Genomic DNA, 19,221 nt, shown 5'->3' on the forward strand with positions numbered 1-19,221 from the left:
CAAAGCCCGAGGGCGTCCTTGGATTTCTGAAAGCATTGTGACGTTAATGACGAGAAGTAAGAACAGATCGTTAGGCAGTGTTTGGAAGTTGGACGGCAAGGAATTAACTTTGGAAGCACCGTGCCAAGACTGATGGGCGCGTCGAAGCACATTTCCTCCGCGGCGTATCCTCTTTTACTGGGCACATTACACCACAACAAAATGATGTCAAGGTAAAGGGTCTCCTCTGAGGCCACTATGTGGCCCAACAGGGCTGAGCCTTGTCGGCGCTGAGAACATTTCCCATTCTCCTGACTTCGGACAAGACCCAGGGCCAGAAGATCCAAAAGAAAACATTGCCGCTTCTGGCGAATCCAGCGCCCGAACAAGTAATCTCCATACCAACTTCATGCTCCAACATCGGTTACGATGCGACCTCTGGTACGCATTAGCGGCGACGCCAACCGTACAGCCGAAGGCATATGTGTGGCCTGTTGCCATTCGCCCGAGTTTCTCGAACATCGTTTTGGGGCGTATCTTCTGTCAAGAGTGGAGGATTCGCTCATAAGACTTTCGGGTAGCCAGGGGAACAGAGGTATGAGAAGACCCAACAGCCAGTCAGGGGATGATACGAGTCGGCTAGGTTTGTCTCAACACTGTCCAGCAGGGAAAATAGGTTTCACAGCCTTTCAGGTGCTCCGATGATCCAAGACTATTTCAGATATTGGCTTCGAGTCTTCTACTACATGACAGGGGCGTGAAGGGAAGTATTGAACGTTGTGCAGATGGTTGCTCCGAGAATCTTCATTATTCTTCCTATTTGCCAGTCAATCGTTCTTTGTGCAGGAACAAGATGGAGGAGGTCTAAGATAACCGATGGGTTTGCTTGATGATCCTCTATGAACATCTTTCACGGTAGTTTCCAGACACCCCCCAGCCCCATGTTATGGATACCTTCTGCCGCCGATCGACTCACGTCAGCCCGAGATGTGCATTTCTATTCAAACTGACTAGCCCCTTGCGGTGGATGGGGCTATGGGGACTTCAGAATTCCCCACCCATTCGACATTTCGACTCCGTTCAATATGTTGCTTTTTGAAACACCATTCTCGACTGGTAGATGGAACTACTGCAGGCATTGAGGTGCATGCAGAAGCTGGAGACTGGCATGAAAAACCACATTGACCAAAGCCGTCTTATCCGGTTGCCACCTCGTATTGACTATTTGACGGGTCTCTGCAACTCTACTTTCACCACGACATATTCCATGGTACCCTGTCCCTATCCCTGTCCCTCGGCATCAGCCATGCATGTCATCTCCCATCCGCCCGCCCAACTAACGTGGGTCCTACAAACTTCTTCTTAGGACAAGAGCTGATCGTCACCATTCGCTTAATTCGCCAATTTGCTAAGAATGGGGACTCCCTTCAAGAATTACCCAGAAAGAGTATCGAGAGGCCCCGAACAGGGAAATTGCTCTTGATCTTCATCCACCAGCGTATGTATGTCAGAACATTAATCAATGTTGGTCTATAGAAATAAAGTTCAGTCAGTCTTCCCAGGGATAGTAGAGTCCACCGGAAGAACCCAAACGTGGCTATTCCCTGCTTACATTGGGGGCCTCGGAAACTATCGCGATGATGATGACAGCTAAGTATCTTTTCTTTTGTGCTTCAAGAACTTGGTAGAAATTACACGGAGGAACCTTAGTTTTGAGGATGTTTGAACTGTATGGGTATATTTTCCGGTCCATCAAGTTATCATTGCAACCTCGTACCAGATTAGCACGAGTTTGATCAGCTCTCTGTGTAAGCGAGTTCTAGTAATACCACGGGGAATGTTTGCTTCCTTTTGCTGTACTCAAGTCCCAACCCCGACCGGCAAATGCAAGTAAACAGACAGGATTGAAGGGAAATCTGATATGGCCTGAACCAGTAGAACACCATCTCCAAAATACACACACACACACACACACACATTTGAAATCTAGTGCTAGTTCTTTTCCATAATGGCGTCATTCGATAATCATGCAACCGTGCATTGGATTGTCCGGGTCGGCTCGTACTCCATATGTCCTTCACCAATCCACTTTTTGATCCGGTTTCCTGAACAGTAAGGTAGTAGTATCATCTCAGACGGCCCAAGTTTCTCGATTCCAATTTGGTGCCTGGAAAATGTTGAGTCCTCTGGCAAACCTCTTCATTTCGGCCAACCAGTCGCTGTCCGTGGCGGCGTCCGGAACTAGATAGATCTTTTGAATTCGTTGCGTTTGACCACGAATCCATTCCAGTTGACCTTTTCGTAATTTGCCTATCAGCGGGCCAGGTCTGAAATTTTTGGATTGCAGAGCGGGAGCCTTGAGGAACCCTGCAAGCGGAGTCATGATGAACCAGCCACCAATGGCTGCAGCAGCGCGCATGTGGTCTTCCATGGTCATCTCCACCTCATTTCCAAAGGGGTCAACGTATTTTGCCTGTCGGCGAAGCTCTTCGGGGACGTGCGGGTATTCCCTGTGCTCATGAGGGAATGAAAGCGTTGTTCTGTTCCCTAGATGATATGGAATCGATGCACAGAAACGATCCACGATCTCTTGCATTTTCTTGTAGAGGTAAGGGCCGAGTTCAGGGTTGGTGCCGACACCGAGTTCTTCGAGTTCCTTCATGGACAATGCAACAAGGCGAAGAGCCCCAATGTGTGAACTCCGAGAAGCATTGTTGATGTGAGAGATCGAAAGGGACGAATATACGTCACAGGTGTCTTCGTAAACACCAGCAGCTCGTATGGAAGGGTGAAGTTGGGAGGCAGGAATAGGGACTGGTTGCCATGACTTTGGAAGCGAATCCCTCCATGCTTGCAGCTTTTGGTCGATGATAAGGGCCCTCTTGATAATCGCCTGGTAGAATTCGATCAAGTTCAAGCCCGCCGCGGAGGGTCCGTTCCGGGCGAACATGTGGAGGTCGGCGAGCTCAACATTGATGAGATCGAGCTTGGCGGAAGGCAAGACGGCAGTGTCTTCTGCGAGGAGATCATCATCAAGTTGAACCTCTTGTCCCGTTTGTAAAGAATAATTTATATGTCGACTCCTCATGGCGGTGAATAAGCGTTGGGAGAGTGCGGTCTTGAAATTGTCTTTACCCCTGTGCCGCAGTAACGCGACGGCTCCTTGCTGATGAGTACCGGTGTCGATAAAGTTGGTGAAACGCTTGTTGAGAGAGTCGTAAAAGTCGAGCATAAAGACCGTCGCAAGAGTGTTGTCCGTCCGAGACTGGACTGGGTCCTGCAGGCTCTCTTTGAGAAGGGCCACGGCTTTGCCGTATGCTTCCTGAGCCAGATACGAGTGGGAAAATCGGGCCATCCACATCTGGGTAACGTTGATCGCAACGGCGTTTATGGCTTGAGCCAATGCCGAATGAGCTGGAGCGTTGATGTACAATGGGAGAATGTGCTCGACGAAGATGTTGGTGCTTGGGTCTCGGGGGATGTTGACATAGTTGGAAAAGAAGTAGTATAGAGACTCCAACTCGAAATTTCGAGAGGGCTTGAGGAGGAGAAGAGTGAGCTCATCACCCTTGGGAGGTAACATCGACAGGTCTGGTGCCGTTAGGTCTGCTTTGAATGCATCTGCGCTTAAAGGGCCGAGAAACATGTCGATATCATGATGGTTATCCTCATCTGAGGAGCTGTCGCTCTTTGCACATCTTTTCGTGGAGCCTTTGTGAGAGACGACGAAAGTTTCATCTTTGTGAACGGCATCAAACAAATCCCGATAACCAGGACATTCCTGTTTTCTTTTGATACAATTGCCGCATTGAGGCCGGCCTTCATCGCACTTGGGGCGGGTTAGCACTACACAGCTTCATGGGGGAAAACTGATCAAGAGATGCCCACTTACCTTAACGCGCCGCCGGCGGCAGGTGTAACAGCCTCGACTTGGTCCTTTGTAAACCATCTCGACCACTTTTCCAGCAAACGAGTTGGAGATGTTGGGGTCGGTAGATTCAATGTCCTCTTGAAGAGCCTTGTCTCACGGCCAAGGCAAGAACTTCTAGCATGTCCTCAAGCAGGTGATGCCTAATATAATACAGCGGCAGCAGCCAGGATCCAAAAGAGGTTGTCAAGTTTCCCAAATGATCACAGACGTGTAAATCACAAGCAGCTTTTGCCGCGGCCTCCAAAGAAAGAGTTCGGAGCCGGCGTATTGTAAATCCTCCGCCTTGGCGAGGGGGCTGTGTTGGCATTGGCGTCTAGGGCTGCTCTGAGGGCCACCGATGGTACCCTGGCTCCCGCCTACCAAAAGTACGCGTTATCGTGGCTTGGAACTCGGGTGCTTTCATGACGATATAAAGCCTTCTGGAAGGGATCCACTGCTCACAGCTATTGGCTTTCGGTTCATCATGTCTCCTGACATTATCTCCCTATCCGTCGAGTCCCTGACTATGCCCGTGCATAAAAGATGGACAAAAGAGCGAGGATCAAAGGTTGGAAATGGGGTTGACTCAGAAAGGCTCTCTATCTGCTGGTCAGCGAAAGGGTTTCGCTAACCCTACAGCCCTGTGCCTTGGTGGGCTCCACTCCATGCTACTTCTTCGAGGCTTACTGATGACACCGTCTCCTGGAATCTTGATCATACACAAGCACGTGCAGTGGGAAACGACGGTCGTGGGCATGTCTCATTTTTTCTAATCACTCTGGAAGCGGGAAGGAGATTGGGGTGTAAAATACGACTCGAGTTATTCTGACCAAGACAAGGCTCTCCATGGTAAAATCATATTTTTTACAGTCATGGAGCGATTCTGGACAACCCAATTCGCCATCACCTGACTGGGGACGTTGCAAAAGTCAACAGACAGAGCCAAGTCGAATTTTCTTTTGTTTCTACCTATCAGACAACCAAGGCATCTGGACCCCATTGTGGTCCCAAACCTTCCCACGGTACATGGCTTTGTCAGCCCTATCAAACACCACCATCAGTCCTTTGATACTGTCCTTGAGCGTGACCGGAATATCATCTGGACACATGCTGGCATATGCTGCTGCTGTATTTCTCATAGTGGTCGGCGCCCGGACAACAGAGCTTGTGTGGCTTGGGACAACAGGGTCGGAACCAGGGAATTGACCTCGAAATGCTCTATGACAGTCTCTGCAGAAGCTCCTTTTGCTGGGCCAAAGTGTTTGAGTGTACCGGCATGGGCAAACAACAACATCGAGACTAGTAATCTTGTGGGTTGATCTGAGGTATGTAACGAGGTTGACTGCTGTTGTCTTTGAACCGGTGTTGTACTTTGCTACGACGATTTTGCTGCCAGTAATAACAGGTAGAGACCTCAGAGAATTGGTGGCGGCAGAATCCGGGCCGTCTCGAATGGCTGCGATGGCCAATGTGTTCGGGCGAGAGGCGGATGTTGAAAGCAGGCCTCGTCCCATACCGGCTTTGGAGCCAGTGATAAGTACTGTGGTGTTGAAAGACATGGTAAGTCGATGGTTAAGTGATCCGGTCGGATGATAGCCTGAATTAGAACAAATATGCCTGGCTGTGGAACAAGTACGAGAGCTGGTGTTTGGTGAATAAACTGACCCTAGAATTCTCAGTCCCTCTTCCTCGAATGTATACCATGACGGCTCCTTTCCCCCCTCTTTCTTCCGTCATGTCCATGTTGAATCTCCGGTTCAGTGCGATTTTCCGCACTTCATCTCATCTCATCCAGCATTTCTCATCACTGCTAAACCTATCAAACGAGGACAATGAGGACTTTCCAGAACAAGAGCTTGGTTGGGAATCATGGTAGTTGATGGATTGATGGGGGTGTCAAACACGAGCGTATAGCGCAATGAGTCCGGAGCAAGGGACAAACACGAGATCAGTATTTCCAGACCTATCTAGATAATGAGATGCGAGAGGTCGCGTTTGATTGCAGATTTCTCGCTTTCCACATTTGGATATTGGCGCCAAAATACTATGCTCGGCCCTTTGTGAACTTGCGAAATGATTGACCTGGGCTTTGCATTTAGAATAGACAAGGGAAATTATCTGGTGCGGACATTAAGGGGCGGAAGAACACTGAGAATAAAGGGAGGCAAGTTTTCCGAACCACGTGCTCACCTCAATGGTCATAAGAAAGAAGCGAATTCTGGGGATTCGCGGTTCAATGAGGACTGTATTTCTCTCTTTCCCAAGGGCAGTCTTTGCTTTTCGCTCTTGTTGCAGCACCCTTTGAACCGTCGTGATCACGATATTGATCGCGCCGTCCATGCAGCATTCGCAATGATCGTGAGGTGACAACTGAAGGCGCAAAATGGCGCCGCCTCCATCATCCACCCCGACCACATCCAGTGCTGGCTCAACGCCCACTCCTTCACCAGCACCCTCTCTCATCCCTCCTCCGGTCCCTGTTGAGACCCATCCAAATCGAGGGAAGCCCCAAGCAAACCGGCTTCTTCCAGATCCCAGTCGTCTTGCGCCCGAAGATGCATACAAGGCATTCTCGCCACCACGACTACGACCGGTCCCCGAGATTAATGGATCTGCCGCCGCGTCTGCCGCGGCCGCTGCTCTTCGACCAGCGGTTGCATCGCTCCGAGCACCACCAGCCATTCCTCCTGTTGCAGCGCGACTAGCAGAAGAAAAGAGACGCGCGGCCAGTCGGCGATGTAAGCAACCACGCGTCTGGAAAAAATTACTTTGGATCAAACAGCACGGTTTTCCGGACAACTACACTGACACCGAGACATTCCTTGACCACCTCCAACGCAATCCCAGGTTAAGGCCATACGACTTTTGGCCTCTGGTCGCAGACTCGGCGGTCATTGTGCAGCATGTTTGCTCCGTGGCCATTTTTGTGTGCGCATACGCCGGCATTTATCAGGACCGTCTATCCCCGGTGGCAGTGGTGACATGTGGTACCATTGCCACCGTAGCAGGCTGGATAGTATGGGATTATTGGATGGGTCAAGAAGAGGCAGAAGAGATGGCCGCTCTCTTGAAGGTGAACCGGCCGTCAATTGATGTCGACGACGGTTCAAGTACCAGTTCAGGGGCCTCGGCGAAGCACACAATGAATGGTAATGGACATGTCAATGGAGGACCAGTTGGTCGCGGTGTTGGACTAAAATTGTCCACCGCCAATCTCGCGGTCAGGGACGGCGAACAAGTGTTTGCCGGGAAGCATGGTCAATCTCTGTCCAAATCGTCTTTCCAATCCATCTCACCCATTGATCCGCTGGGCGACTATCCAATGGAACCATTTCCTGATCTTCGTCCAACAACGTCGCGTCCGCAGGTGCCTCAGTCACCCAGCATCAGCTTTTCTCCCACCACGCTGCCGACCTCTATTTCACCTCGCAATCAAGCACGCCTCAAAACATTCAAGTCTGCCTGTCTGATATATTTCGCTCTGCTCGGATTGTCACCAATTCTGAAATCGTTGACCAGATCAACGTCATCAGATTCCATCTGGGCTTTGGCGACCTGGCTCTTGATCATCAACATCTTTTTCTTCGACTATGGAAGTCTGTACATTCCCCCCCAGCCTCGAAAGCCACCGCCGCCCCTCGAAACCTCGTCGGCGGCTCCGACTAATCCATCCCCGGCACACTTCAATTCATTTCGCTCCCCTCCATTTCCGTCCTCATTGTCTACGAATGCCGCCTTGATGGCCAGTACTGTGTTGGCATCTCGCCTTCTAACTACGACCGCGGTTTTCAGTCTTACCCTCTTCTCCATCCAAGTATTTGGTCTGTTCCCAGTATTTCGCCGCCATCTTCGTCACAAATCATTCAATCTCCATCTTCTCCTCACTTTTGCGCTTGTCACCATGTCCACCTGTAGCTTGGGGTTAATTTTATCGAAATCATACACACATACGTATGGTGACTGTGGGTTTTGCTGGGGTTGGATTTGGCATGTGATCCTTCGGAGTACAATAGGGTTTGTGGTTGGAGGGTTCAGTACAGCATTTATCATGGGAGGTTGTTCCTGGTGGTTGATCGGTTTGCAACGGTACAAGAACGTGGTGATTGGACCTTGGGATCCAGCCAAACCTGTTCTGGCTGGCGGCGTCTATGGAAGAAGTAGAACAGGTACTGAGTAATTTGTCGACGAAACATCCTCTCTTGGAGACGACGTCCGCGGGGACGACTTGGCGGCACACTCCGTTCCGGCATCGGAATAGGGGATCTCGGAAATCCAGCGTCCTGTCAAGGGAGCTTCGAGACGGCGAGAATCGCGAAAAATGAGTCGCCAGAGTGGATCGCGAGATGCCAAAGGGGAGCAGGAGGGGGATGTGTTTGATGGAAAGTCAATGACCATGAGAAAGAACTGCGGGGTCGGGGCCAATGGCTGATTCCCAAAACTTTCATTCCTCCCTCGGACGAAAAACTCGATATTACGTATCACCACATTCATCTCTACAACCTTTTATGTCATTTGTCTTTCCATTCTTCTTCGTCACTACCATCACTGATTCCTTTTCTTCTCTGTGACTGACACTTACAGCTGTATCGACATCCCGTCCCGCCACAAGTCATCAACCCAAAATGGCCCCTAGTCTGCCCTTTGAACTGAAAGACCCCGACCTCTTCCACCAGGAATCGTATATTGATGGGAAATGGGTTGGGGCAAAGAGTGGCAAACGGTTTGACATCGTCGACCCAGGCACCGACAAGATGTGGGCCTCATGTCCCGACAACGCGGTTGAAGATGTCGACAACGCCATCCAATCCTCATACAAAGCATTTCAGGAATATAGTATCCTCAACCCCCGGAAACGGGCCCAGATGCTGATGAAATGGCACGAACTCATCACCGCAGCCAAGGAGGATCTGGCCAAAATCCTGACCTACGAGACGGGCAAGCCTCTGGGTGAAGCAATGGGAGAACTCGACTATTCGCTCGGCTTCACCTGGTGGTTTGCTGGCGAGGCCGAGCGTATCCACGGCTCTGTTTCGGTGCCCTCCGCCCCCAATCGACGGACCTTTGTGATCAAGCAACCCATCGGTGTCGCAGTCGCCCTCGTCCCCTGGAACTTCCCAGTGGCCATGATCTTGCGCAAGGCTGGCGCCGCTTTCGCTGCCGGCTGTACCATGGTCGTCAAGCCTAGCCCCGAGACACCCCTGACATGCCTCTCGCTCGCCCACCTAGCTACCAAGGCCGGCTTCGCACCGGGCGTCTTCAATGTGCTAACCACCAGTCTTGAAAACACCCCGAGCCTCAGCGAAGCCATGTGTCTGCACCCACTCGTCAAGAAAGTAACATTTACGGGATCGACACGCGTGGGCAAGATTGTGGCAGGCCTGTGCGCAAAGAATCTGAAGAAATGCACGCTCGAGCTCGGCGGCAACTGCCCCTTCATCGTCTTCGATGACGCTGACCTTGACCAAGCCCTCGCGCAATTTATGGCCCTCAAATGGCGCCATGCCGGCCAGGCTTGTATTTCAGCCAACCGCCTGTACGTGCAATCCGGAGTCTACGACAAATTCACCGCGATGCTCGTGGAAAAGACCAAAGCACTAAAAGTTGGCCACGGCGCCACCGCCGGCACGACCATGGGCCCCGTCACGACTCCGCGCGGTCTGGCGAAGGCCGAAGAACAAGCCGCGGATGCCATCAAGCTCGGTGCCAAACTTGCTCTGGGCACAGGGAAAGCGCATAAGAATGCCACGGCAGGCGAAGGTGCTGGCACCGGTAAAGGGGTGGGGGGATATTTCATGGACCCCACCGTTTTGACGGATATGAAGGCCGAGATGCTCATGAGCCGTGAAGAGACGTTCGCACCTGTCTGTGGCGTGTATAAGTTCGAAAAGGAAGAAGAGGCTGTGCGTTGGGCGAATGATACGTCCATGGGTCTGGCGAGTTATGCCTTCACCAAGAATGTCGATCGGTTATGGAGGATGTTGGAGAATTTGGAGGCAGGCATGATTGGTTTGGTTAGTATACACGCCCTTTCTCTCCCAAATATTCAAATTTTCTCGCCCCTGCTTTGATCTCGTCTTTTGGAAGGAGTGATTTGGCTGACTGGTGGCCTGGTAGAATACCGGCAACTCATCCGCGGCCGAATCTCCATTCGGTGGTATCAAAGAGAGTGGCTATGGTAAGGAATCTGGCAAAGACGTCGCGGTTAATGAATACTTGATCTCCAAGACCGGCACGTTCACTATTGAGGGACAGTATTAGTCTCTCCCGTAGGATAAGGATAGCTCTAAGGGAGTGTGGAAGAGGACTTGTTTGAGAGAAGTACGTTCACCTCTCGGAGAAGACTCAGTGAGTTGTACATTAAAATCCCCAGAGAGCTAGGGGAATGAAATAGTACAGCATCCGAGTGAAACTCTTGCATGGTCATAACGTGAAATGTCATTTGACTATTCATTCCTTCGTTCATTCGGTTTCAGGTGCCGTGAATTACTGAAAATTCAGTGGAACAGAATGAGTAGATTCATCGAGTGTGTGCTGAATGAGGGTGTCCAGTGTCCATGCAAATGACATTATCCATGGGGTTGTGACTTGTGACTTGCGGCCACCGGTTTTAGTGGACAGGAGCAACTTGGATTTTCTGCGTGATCCTGAGTATGAATCCTCCTCAGAGAGCCGATTGGATATCAAATGGTGAAACACTCCTCAGCATGTATTGAAATACATGGTTCGTGGGGCAATCGATGAGAAGCTTGCCACCATCCAGAGAGTGATGAAGAGTCACTAGGCAAAGCACTCATTGGAGGGTGGAAATTGAGACTTTTTTTACCAATCTTCCTCCAACCAGGCCAACATGCTCGTAGGTGCCGATGGCAAGCCAGTCGTTATATTGGAATCGTGAGGAATCGAACTTCTTGTCGGCTCCGATGCTGGTATTGTGTTTCTAGTATGGAGGCTGGTTTCTAGAGTGGGAAAGTTGATATCTTCAGCCCAGGCAAGGATGTCCTTGTCCCCTGTAAGAGGGATTTGTCGGGGAGGTGGGAGACAAAGTACCGACACCACGAGAAAGAGAAGGAAGATCAACATGTTAGCGAAATAAGACATGGCGATGGGGCGCACGTTGAATGTGAAGGTGTAATGGCTTTCTTGGGTCTTGGATTGGTCGAGGAGGATAGACTCGACGACAGTGAGGTCGAGGAAGTGGATAAGATGTGAGTGATGGCGGGAGCTCTCCTTTATAGGAATGCCCTTCCCTAATGCTGGTGATGGGGATTAGGACTCCTGAGATGTCAAACGCTGTCGGTGAAAACTTGGTGGTCGATCATGGTCCAATCAAGCTCCACAGGCATAAACGTGCGTTCCCAGCAAGCTCGCTCTCACTCAAACAGCAGTCGGTGTTGTCTCGACCAACATTCACTGTTGCTTATTGGTACTGTATCATCGTAATATTCCAGTCGGACGGTTAGGCAAAACCAATAGCGTCTGGGTGGGCTCCAACCGAAGTGCCCTGGCCCTGGGAACATTTTCGCCACGTCCGCAGTGAGCTACAGTATAATGTCTGTCACCTGTCATCTTGCCGAGATCCAGCGGACTTCCTTGAGAATAACACTGACAGAATGAACGAGTTAAGAACCATGGTCGTGTGAATGATCGATCATCCTCAGTTGACAGCCGTCAAGGGGTGATTGTTTCATAATCGCTTCGGGTCAATATCCAATCTTCCGACTCAGGGATGTACGCCTGCGCTATATTGAATCGATGGATCCTACTCGATATTTTTCGCTGACCTATCCACACTTGCCGATCTTGATAATTCTTATTCCGATGTTTGGTGGTCAAAATGGTCTTGTCTCCTAAACGTTTGACCTCCCAGCACATGGTGGAGATGGAAGTAAAGATTGGGCTTGCCGCAATCCTCAGCATTTGCAAAGATGAACATCCCATCCGCAAATACTCAAATACGCGAATCGCTTGATCATCAGAGACGGGGACGACGGGCCGGACGTCGCCCTGAGCATCTCGTGGACCCTCTCGAACCAGGAAGGGAGGGAAAAGTCCGACGATTCGCAGTCGGGGAAATTTGGAAATCGCGTTCAAGAAGGCATACTGTTCCATGTCCACATCCACACCTGGAATTGCGGCCGGATGCCACAGGTTGTCGATTCGTCCAATGTCAAGCTCGAGGCGTTCCAGGTGAGGTGAAATTTTGGCGATGGTCAGAATATCGGTGTGGGTCCGCTGACTCTCGGATCTGCCGACGGACCACGTGTGATCATCGCTATGCAGTCGCAGATATCGAAGATTCGGTCCGGTCAATTTTTCAATAGGGATATGATTGCAAATTCCCTCGATCTCCAGCTCACGAAGCTGCGGCATTTTGGTAAAATCAATCTGTATAGGGGGTCCCCTTGGTGTGTCCTGATAGGAGTCGGGCTGAGGGGCACGGTAGTTACAGGTGGGGTGATAACGATATTTCTGGTAGCCACGAAGCCGTAAGGCCTGAATCCTGGATAGTTTAGGGGTAATGTCATGTACGAATTGATTCAAAGGGGTGGGAGAGGCCGCAACGATGGAGAGCCGTCGGAGATTAGACCATGGGACCGATGCAAGGTCAAAGTCTTGCAGTGAATGGAGTCTGGATCTATTGGAACCGCTAAACATAAGGCGCAACTCGGTCCAGGAGGGTTCATGATCGAAGAATCGATCAGAAAATCGACATTCTTTCTGGTTTCGGATGATCTTGAGCAGCCAGTCCATATGGAGATCTATGGCCGTCGTCTTGGCCATTGCGTCGTACACGGCCCTATTTACCGGTAGCTCGGCCGGGGGCAGGCGAAAGCCTCCCAGAGCAAGTTGATGGCGTTGAGCAGCGGATGCGAGCCTCGTCATGGCTTCGGAGAGATTGGTCCAGTAGGAAGGAGTGTATAGTTGGTCAATGATCAACTCATAGACCGGGTCAGCAGGCAACATGGCGAGTATGTGCCTCGTCGCCATCGGCGAACAATTAAATCTGGGAATGTTCAGCACTCTCGCTTTCCATCTGGTTCATCATGTGGGGGTATACCTCATCCGACGTAGTCGGGGCATGAAGGGCAACGCCTGCTCAATCACCCGCAGGTCCTCGGACCGGGATCCATGAGTGAAAGCCTCGACGCCTTTTAGCGGAGAATCACCTCGGCCAATCCGGGTGATATGCAACGTCCGGACGTGGCGGAGCAGATGAGGATGGTCGAGCAGACGATGGAGGAGTTTGTGACTGACATCATGCTTATCTTCCCGAACAACGTGGGAGATCTGGCCGAACAAAAAGGGTAAAGCGGATTGGCGGAATTGCTGAGAAACAAGGGAGAAAGCAAAGATGGAATCAAGTTGATGGAAGTTCGTTTCGTAGACCTGTTCGGCAATCTGATCAACGATCTCTGATGGAAGGCTGCACATTTTGTGGCTTGCTCGAGAACCCCCCCGAGGCCGGTGTCGGCATGAATTTTGAGGGCCCGGATGAGCCTGCAACTTCTTTCGAGAACAGGAAAGTGCGGTCTAGGCGAAGGATATGGATGAATCAAGATGCTACCACTGTTCATAAAAGGCATGATAGAATGATGGTGAAGGTGGATGCGGTGCAAGGTTGTCGCCGGTTGAGTTCACTGACTTCCCGATCGATCATCCCCGCAGCACGCAGCCAATGACACAGAAGAACCCCAACCCGCCTCAGGTGCAGTCAAGCACTGAGCCAGGACAACCACGGGCAGGGACTTTTGTCCCGCCTCTCGCCGGGCATTCGACATTTCTGGGACTGCAATTTGAACCAGTCAAGGGATATCCAAAGAGGCACATGGTCACTGTGTCCACGATCGACCGCGGAATCACAAATATCAGTCCCGATCACAGCTCCGGCCTCATTCACCAAGCCACGGCTGACAATGATCATATCCACGCGATCGCAGCTCTCGCCCCAATTCCTTCCCCGTGGATGGTAGGTATATTTCCTGCTGGTGCCGTGCAGGTGCCTGAAAACATCGATGCCACGCATGCCGTCCTTGCTGGTGAAGAACTTGGCATTGAAGTCGGCGCGGTTCTTGACATGCTGCAGAGGAGATGTTCGCAAGTTTGGATGGCCGTCAACCCTGGCTCGGGCCACATTCATGTCCCCCATCATAATCACGTGCCGCCCTTCTCTTTGGGCTTGGAGTACCTCTTCTAGCATGTGTTGGTGAAAGCGTAATTTATGGTCATGTCGAGTGCCCGTGACCTGACCGGTGTGAGGATCGCGGTAGGGATTCGACGTGCCATTTACCCAATAGCCATTGATGATCACCAGGTCGATTTCGAACTCATGTATCAAAACTCGGCCTTCCAGATCCCAATCGGGCCGTCGCGTGAGGGAAATTTGGGAAGACGTATCGTCGCGAATCAAGGTGGCAACCCCGTAGACCTTGCCCCCGAATCCGGTAGCATTATATTCGTCTCTGGGCAGGGAGAGGTGAAGTATGTACGCGGGCTCATCCGGTGTTTGGCCGCGATTGGCCGCACGTTGAAGCTGTCGTTGAGTCGCAGTGTCCCTGGGGCTGATCTGGACTTCTTGTAGACACAACAATTGGGGCCAGTCATGCCGTTTGAGAAATGACCTCAGCGGCGTGAGAGAGACCGAGTCGAAAGAGAGCGGCCTTTGGAGTAGCGGACCGATGCCATTGACATTCCAACTGAAGATTCGCACATAGTCGGTAGATGATGGCCATGTGGGAGCCGCGTCTTCTGTGATACCAACCTTTCGACGCAGAGCGGGAGGACTTATGGACCGGCTGGTGGTATGGAGAGATCTCTTGCGTGTCAGGGGCATGGCCATGTTGGAGGAGCCCAGTTTTCGTGACACTGAAGTTTTACGTCAAGTCAGCAACGGCCATGGTGTTGCTCTGAAGGGAACATCCTCGTACATCTGTCTTTCTGGCAGAGGTGATTTCCATAACGTCACCTTCATAGTGCGTTAGGAAAGCCACTACCACACAAGCTCAACACTAATGAGCACTATAGACGGACCGCGCCGTGGGTTGACAGCTCGTGAACTGCTGTTGGTGGATTCACGAATCCATCACGCTCGCCTGGGTTGTTAGACAACCGTGGAGGGGGCCTGGAGAAACTTAGACTGGGCACCTAACGGCCCATTCGCCAGATAAGTTCCTTCTGCTGGCGATGTGATTAGGCCGTTAGACGGTTACGATTTAGACCGGCACGCTGCACGCTGGACGCCCTGTCCCCAAGCTTTCAAGGCTTGATTTCTCGCGTCCGGCACTGCTACTCTACGATAAACTCAACTCTTAATGGCCCATTGTTCCACGCTGCGGACCCCTGCGTCCCGATCATCGTTCTCCATACGAAGAGCATTTTGTAAACTTGGGACTGAAATAGGAGGCGCCCTCCCGCCGTCAGCAACACTTTCAAAAGTATTCGCACTGCCTTACGCGGTTCTCTGACACGAGCTTCTCACTTCTTCAACATCTCGCACTCTTTCGTGTCAACAGAAACCCACTAGCGGAGTTGAGCACGCTCTGCTCCATCCCCTTAGCTACGTACTTATCAGGACTCCAGAATCTCTCCTTCCTTTTCAAGTGAGTTCCATCTTGCCTCATGTGGCATCTGAAAACATGTCCTGACACCTCCCTGCGACTCAGAATTCTCTCTTAGAGACGCCGTGTACCCTGTCTCTCTCCATCCTGCTGGCGAGCACCCTCCGTCGTCTTCTTCTCCTCCCTCCTGCCATACGCCATGGCTCCTCAACCAGACCTTTATCCGGCCCTCCATCGAGTTCGCGATCTCGAAACTGCTGGAATTGAGGACCTCCAACAGATCATTCAGACATTCCCCGTCATTGACAATCATGCGCACAACATGCTGACGGAGGACAATGCCTATGGAAGCGCAGAATATCCGTTCGAGTGTATCACCTCAGAAGCTCAGGGGCACGCCTTGTCCGATCACGTCCACGCCAGTCTCGCCCACATGCGTGGGATAAAACACCTGGCCGAATTCTATCAATGCCCTGCCACCCTCCCCGATGTCAAGGCTGCCCGATACGAATGGGTGCGGAGAGACTACCCGGGGTTGATCAAAAAATGCTTGCAGGGAACACATGCCATTATGATGGACGATGGCCTCTCTCCCGAGATCATACACTCCTTTAAGTGGCATCGACAGTTTGTGCCCACCGTGTCCAGGATAGTCCGAATCGAAGCCATCGCGTCAGAATTGCTCGAGCACCTCGCCCACGCCGCGGGATTCATGAGAGTGGGACTCGATGCCGACTGGGACATCAGCCAGACGGAGAGCTTCCTGGTTCGTTTCAATACCGTCTTCCGAAATCAAATCCGCACCTTGGCCAATGACCCAGACGTGCGGGGCTTCAAGTCGGTCATCTGCTATCGCAGTGGACTCGATATCGGGCTCGAGAGCAGAAAGAACTTCCGCCCACACCAGTCGCTGACCGAATCCGTTCTCCTGCAATCCTTCCATGATTTCCTGCAGAATGCTGTTCGCGACCACAATTATCGTATCCAGCAGAAGGAGGTCAACGACTATCTCGTCGTGGTGGTGTGTGATGTACTCGAGAAGCTTGTAGATACCGATGGTGAAAATCTACCCTTCCAATTCCATACCGGTCTGGGCGACACAGACATTGATCTGGTCAAGTCCAATCCTGCATATATGCAGCCGTTGATCGAAGCTTTCCCTCAGGTCGACTTCGTCATCCTACACTCGTCCTATCCGTTCACACGAGAAGCCGGCTATCTGGCAGCCAATTACTCCAACGCATGGCTTGACATCGGTGAAGTCTTCCCCATGCTCTCCAGAGAAGGTGAAGAGGCCGTATTACGACAAGCGCTTGAATTGACTCCCAGCTCCAAAATCCTGTGGAGCACAGATGGACACTTCTATCCCGAAACCTACTGGCTAGCCAACAAGCATTTCAGAGAAGCCCTTGAGAAACTTCTCACCTCATATATCGCGGCCGGCGATGTCAACGTCCCGCAAGCTATCGATATGGCCGTCGATATCATGTTCTGGAATTCCAATTTGCTGTACAAGCTCGACGAAGAACGCAAATACCCCGAACTTCTTCGAGCGTGCGGCAGAGAATCTGTCGACAGTGTACGCACTTTGGTCAATGGAAGTTCCAAAGCTCCGTCTTTCAGATCGTACGCTAGCACCGCCGTGGCCACCCCTGGAGGCTCAGCGGCACGACTGGGAGCTTTGATGCCCGAGCCAGCCCTACCAGGAAACGGCGCCCCGCTCGCCCTTCGCTCCGGCAGTGCAAGTGCTCCCTCTGGTCCGAGCTCGACGGCGGTGTTCGCTCAGAATGTCACCATGTTTGATGCATTCTTGCAAACCAATCCCGATGTGAAGTACGTCTGGCTTCAGTTTCTGGATTACACCGGCACCCTCCGGAATCGCATGCTTACAGTTCAACAATTCCGAAAGCATCTTTCTACGGGCAAAAATACCTGTGTCGCGGCAGCGCTGACACGGATGATGCAAGACGACCATTCAGCGACGGGGTGTTCACCCACGGGCCAATTCCTTCTCGCTCCAGACCTATCTACTCTGTCGTTAAACAAAGGAATCTCCTCTCCGTCGGCCACCGTTCAAACTTGGTGGATGGCTGACGCCGAACAGGTCCCCAATGTGGAACACTATGATCGCTGTCCTCGCTGGCTCCTTCAATCCCAGTGCAACACGCTCAAATCCGAATTCAACATTTCCATGCTCATGGGCTTCGAACTGGAGATTATCTTCATGAAGCCGATCCCGAGCCCGGATGGATCTGATTTTGACGACTTTGCCCCCTTGCACATGGTCCACTCCTGGTCCAACATGACTTATCAACAGCTCGACATGCTGCCGATGATTGAGGAAATCGTTGGACACCTGACCGAACTCGACATCCACCTCCCGCAATTTCATTCCGAAGCAGCACCAGGGCAATGGGAATTCCCTCTTCCCGCTTGCGAACCGGTCAAAGCCGTTGATATTCTTTTCAAGGCCAAAGACGTGATTCGGAATGTGGCCAAGAAGTACGGCCTCAAAGCAACCTGTTATCCTCGACCCTTCTCCTTTACTTGCGGGAGCGCAAATCATGCCCACTTCAGCATCAACGGGCCTGGTGACACGGTCGAGAAATACGAAGCCCCGTTCCTCGCGGGTGTGTTAGAACATCTTCCAGCTTTACTTGCCTTTACACTTCCAATTGAAGAATCTTACCAACGTGTCAACGCGGGAATCTGGGCTGGTGGCGAGTATGTATGCTGGGGAACTCAGAACAAGGAAGTCCCCCTTCGGAAGTGCGGCCCTGGTCATTTTGAGCTTAAGAGCATCGACGGAATGGGTAATTCCTATCTATCCATGGCAGCGCTGTTGGCAGCGGGTCTTCATGGGCTCCGCCAAGACCTGAAGCTCGAGCTTAAGGATTGTGCAGGTGACCCAACAGGGATCGGGGAGGAAGAGAGGCAGAAATTGGGTATTACGACGCAATTGCCCAACACTCTTGAGAAGAGTCTCAAGTGTCTGGATCGGGATAAGGTGTTGAGAAGAAGTCTAGGATATGCACTTGTTGATGACTACTTGGCCGTGGCCGAGAGTGTCATGGCCAAGTTGAGAGGCTTTGGAGATCAAAAGAGACGTCTTTGGTTGATGAGCCGGTACTAGAGGAGAGGTGATGGAAGATTTACTGGTGATGCAAGTGAAGCTGAGGTAATGTACCGGGTGAGAGGCGAATAGAGACGGAGGGTTATCTGTTCTCATGCTACCGTCAGGAAGATACTGATAGGGACGGCTGATATGGTTGGTTGCCTTGGACTGGAATGCTTGAAGCTATCTGAGTTGGCTTTGACTAATTGGGTCAGAGAATCATTTTGCGCCTCTTTTTTCTTTCCTCCTTGATTAATTCACCTTTTTGGCTGTTATCACCGAATAACTACGCCCAGGCGTGAGGAATCATGTTCGGAGCCTTGCAGAGCCTGGCAGACCTCGGACCTCCCCTGGTCCCCTTTTCAACCTTGGACTCATTTCTCTCTCAGATTCTCTTCTAACCCACCCATCCCACATGTTTACGTTGCAGCTTCATAGACTTTCTCTCCTTTTTTTTTTTTTTTTTTCTTTTCCCCCCCCAGTCCATCCTGGCAGCCCGTTTTCCTAGATTCTCCTCGTATGTAAGTGGGCATACAAGATCAGTCATTATATTCTTGTTCCTGATGTCCACGATAGTCAGCTCACCTTACGAATATTTCCGTAAATCTCAGAATCGATATCCCTCTTGCTCGTCATTTTCTCCTTCGCTTCAGAGAGTGGAA

General features: G+C 51.4%; 7 protein-coding genes across 7 annotated transcripts; 3 read left to right on the forward strand and 4 right to left on the reverse strand.

Moving 5' to 3' along the window:
- Window positions 1-2,110: 2,110 nt before the first annotated feature.
- On the reverse strand, window positions 2,111-3,928 carry Z518_04186 (uncharacterized protein; the record flags this gene model as incomplete). The annotated part of the gene is made up of 2 exons (XM_013417893.1): window positions 2,111-3,808; window positions 3,872-3,928. 2 exons carry the CDS (start codon window positions 3,926-3,928, stop codon window positions 2,111-2,113), a joined length of 1,755 nt encoding a protein of 584 aa, XP_013273347.1.
- Window positions 3,929-4,854: 926 nt separating this feature from the next.
- Window positions 4,855-5,448, reverse strand: Z518_04187 (uncharacterized protein; the record flags this gene model as incomplete). The annotated part of the gene is made up of 1 exon (XM_013417894.1): window positions 4,855-5,448. One exon carries the CDS (start codon window positions 5,446-5,448, stop codon window positions 4,855-4,857), a length of 594 nt encoding a protein of 197 aa, XP_013273348.1.
- Window positions 5,449-6,272: 824 nt separating this feature from the next.
- On the forward strand, window positions 6,273-8,066 carry Z518_04188 (uncharacterized protein; the record flags this gene model as incomplete). The annotated part of the gene is made up of 1 exon (XM_013417895.1): window positions 6,273-8,066. The coding sequence occupies one exon, from the start codon at window positions 6,273-6,275 to the stop codon at window positions 8,064-8,066; it is 1,794 nt and encodes a 597-aa protein (XP_013273349.1).
- Window positions 8,067-8,511: 445 nt separating this feature from the next.
- Window positions 8,512-10,147, forward strand: Z518_04189 (uncharacterized protein; the record flags this gene model as incomplete). Its single annotated transcript, XM_013417896.1, has 2 exons — window positions 8,512-9,900; window positions 10,004-10,147. 2 exons carry the CDS (start codon window positions 8,512-8,514, stop codon window positions 10,145-10,147), a joined length of 1,533 nt encoding a protein of 510 aa, XP_013273350.1.
- A 1,410-nt stretch (window positions 10,148-11,557) lies between these two features.
- Window positions 11,558-13,321, reverse strand: Z518_04190 (uncharacterized protein; the record flags this gene model as incomplete). The annotated part of the gene is made up of 2 exons (XM_013417897.1): window positions 11,558-12,893; window positions 12,948-13,321. 2 exons carry the CDS (start codon window positions 13,319-13,321, stop codon window positions 11,558-11,560), a joined length of 1,710 nt encoding a protein of 569 aa, XP_013273351.1.
- A 280-nt stretch (window positions 13,322-13,601) lies between these two features.
- Z518_04191 (uncharacterized protein) lies at window positions 13,602-14,726 on the reverse strand (the record flags this gene model as incomplete). The annotated part of the gene is made up of 1 exon (XM_013417898.1): window positions 13,602-14,726. One exon carries the CDS (start codon window positions 14,724-14,726, stop codon window positions 13,602-13,604), a length of 1,125 nt encoding a protein of 374 aa, XP_013273352.1.
- Window positions 14,727-15,643: 917 nt separating this feature from the next.
- On the forward strand, window positions 15,644-18,577 carry Z518_04192 (uncharacterized protein; the record flags this gene model as incomplete). Its single annotated transcript, XM_013417899.1, has 1 exon — window positions 15,644-18,577. One exon carries the CDS (start codon window positions 15,644-15,646, stop codon window positions 18,575-18,577), a length of 2,934 nt encoding a protein of 977 aa, XP_013273353.1.
- Window positions 18,578-19,221: the final 644 nt, after the last annotated feature.

The sequence above is a fragment of the Rhinocladiella mackenziei genome, assembly GCF_000835555.1.
Source record: "Rhinocladiella mackenziei CBS 650.93 unplaced genomic scaffold supercont1.3, whole genome shotgun sequence".
Taxonomy (NCBI): Eukaryota; Fungi; Ascomycota; class Eurotiomycetes; order Chaetothyriales; family Herpotrichiellaceae; genus Rhinocladiella; species Rhinocladiella mackenziei.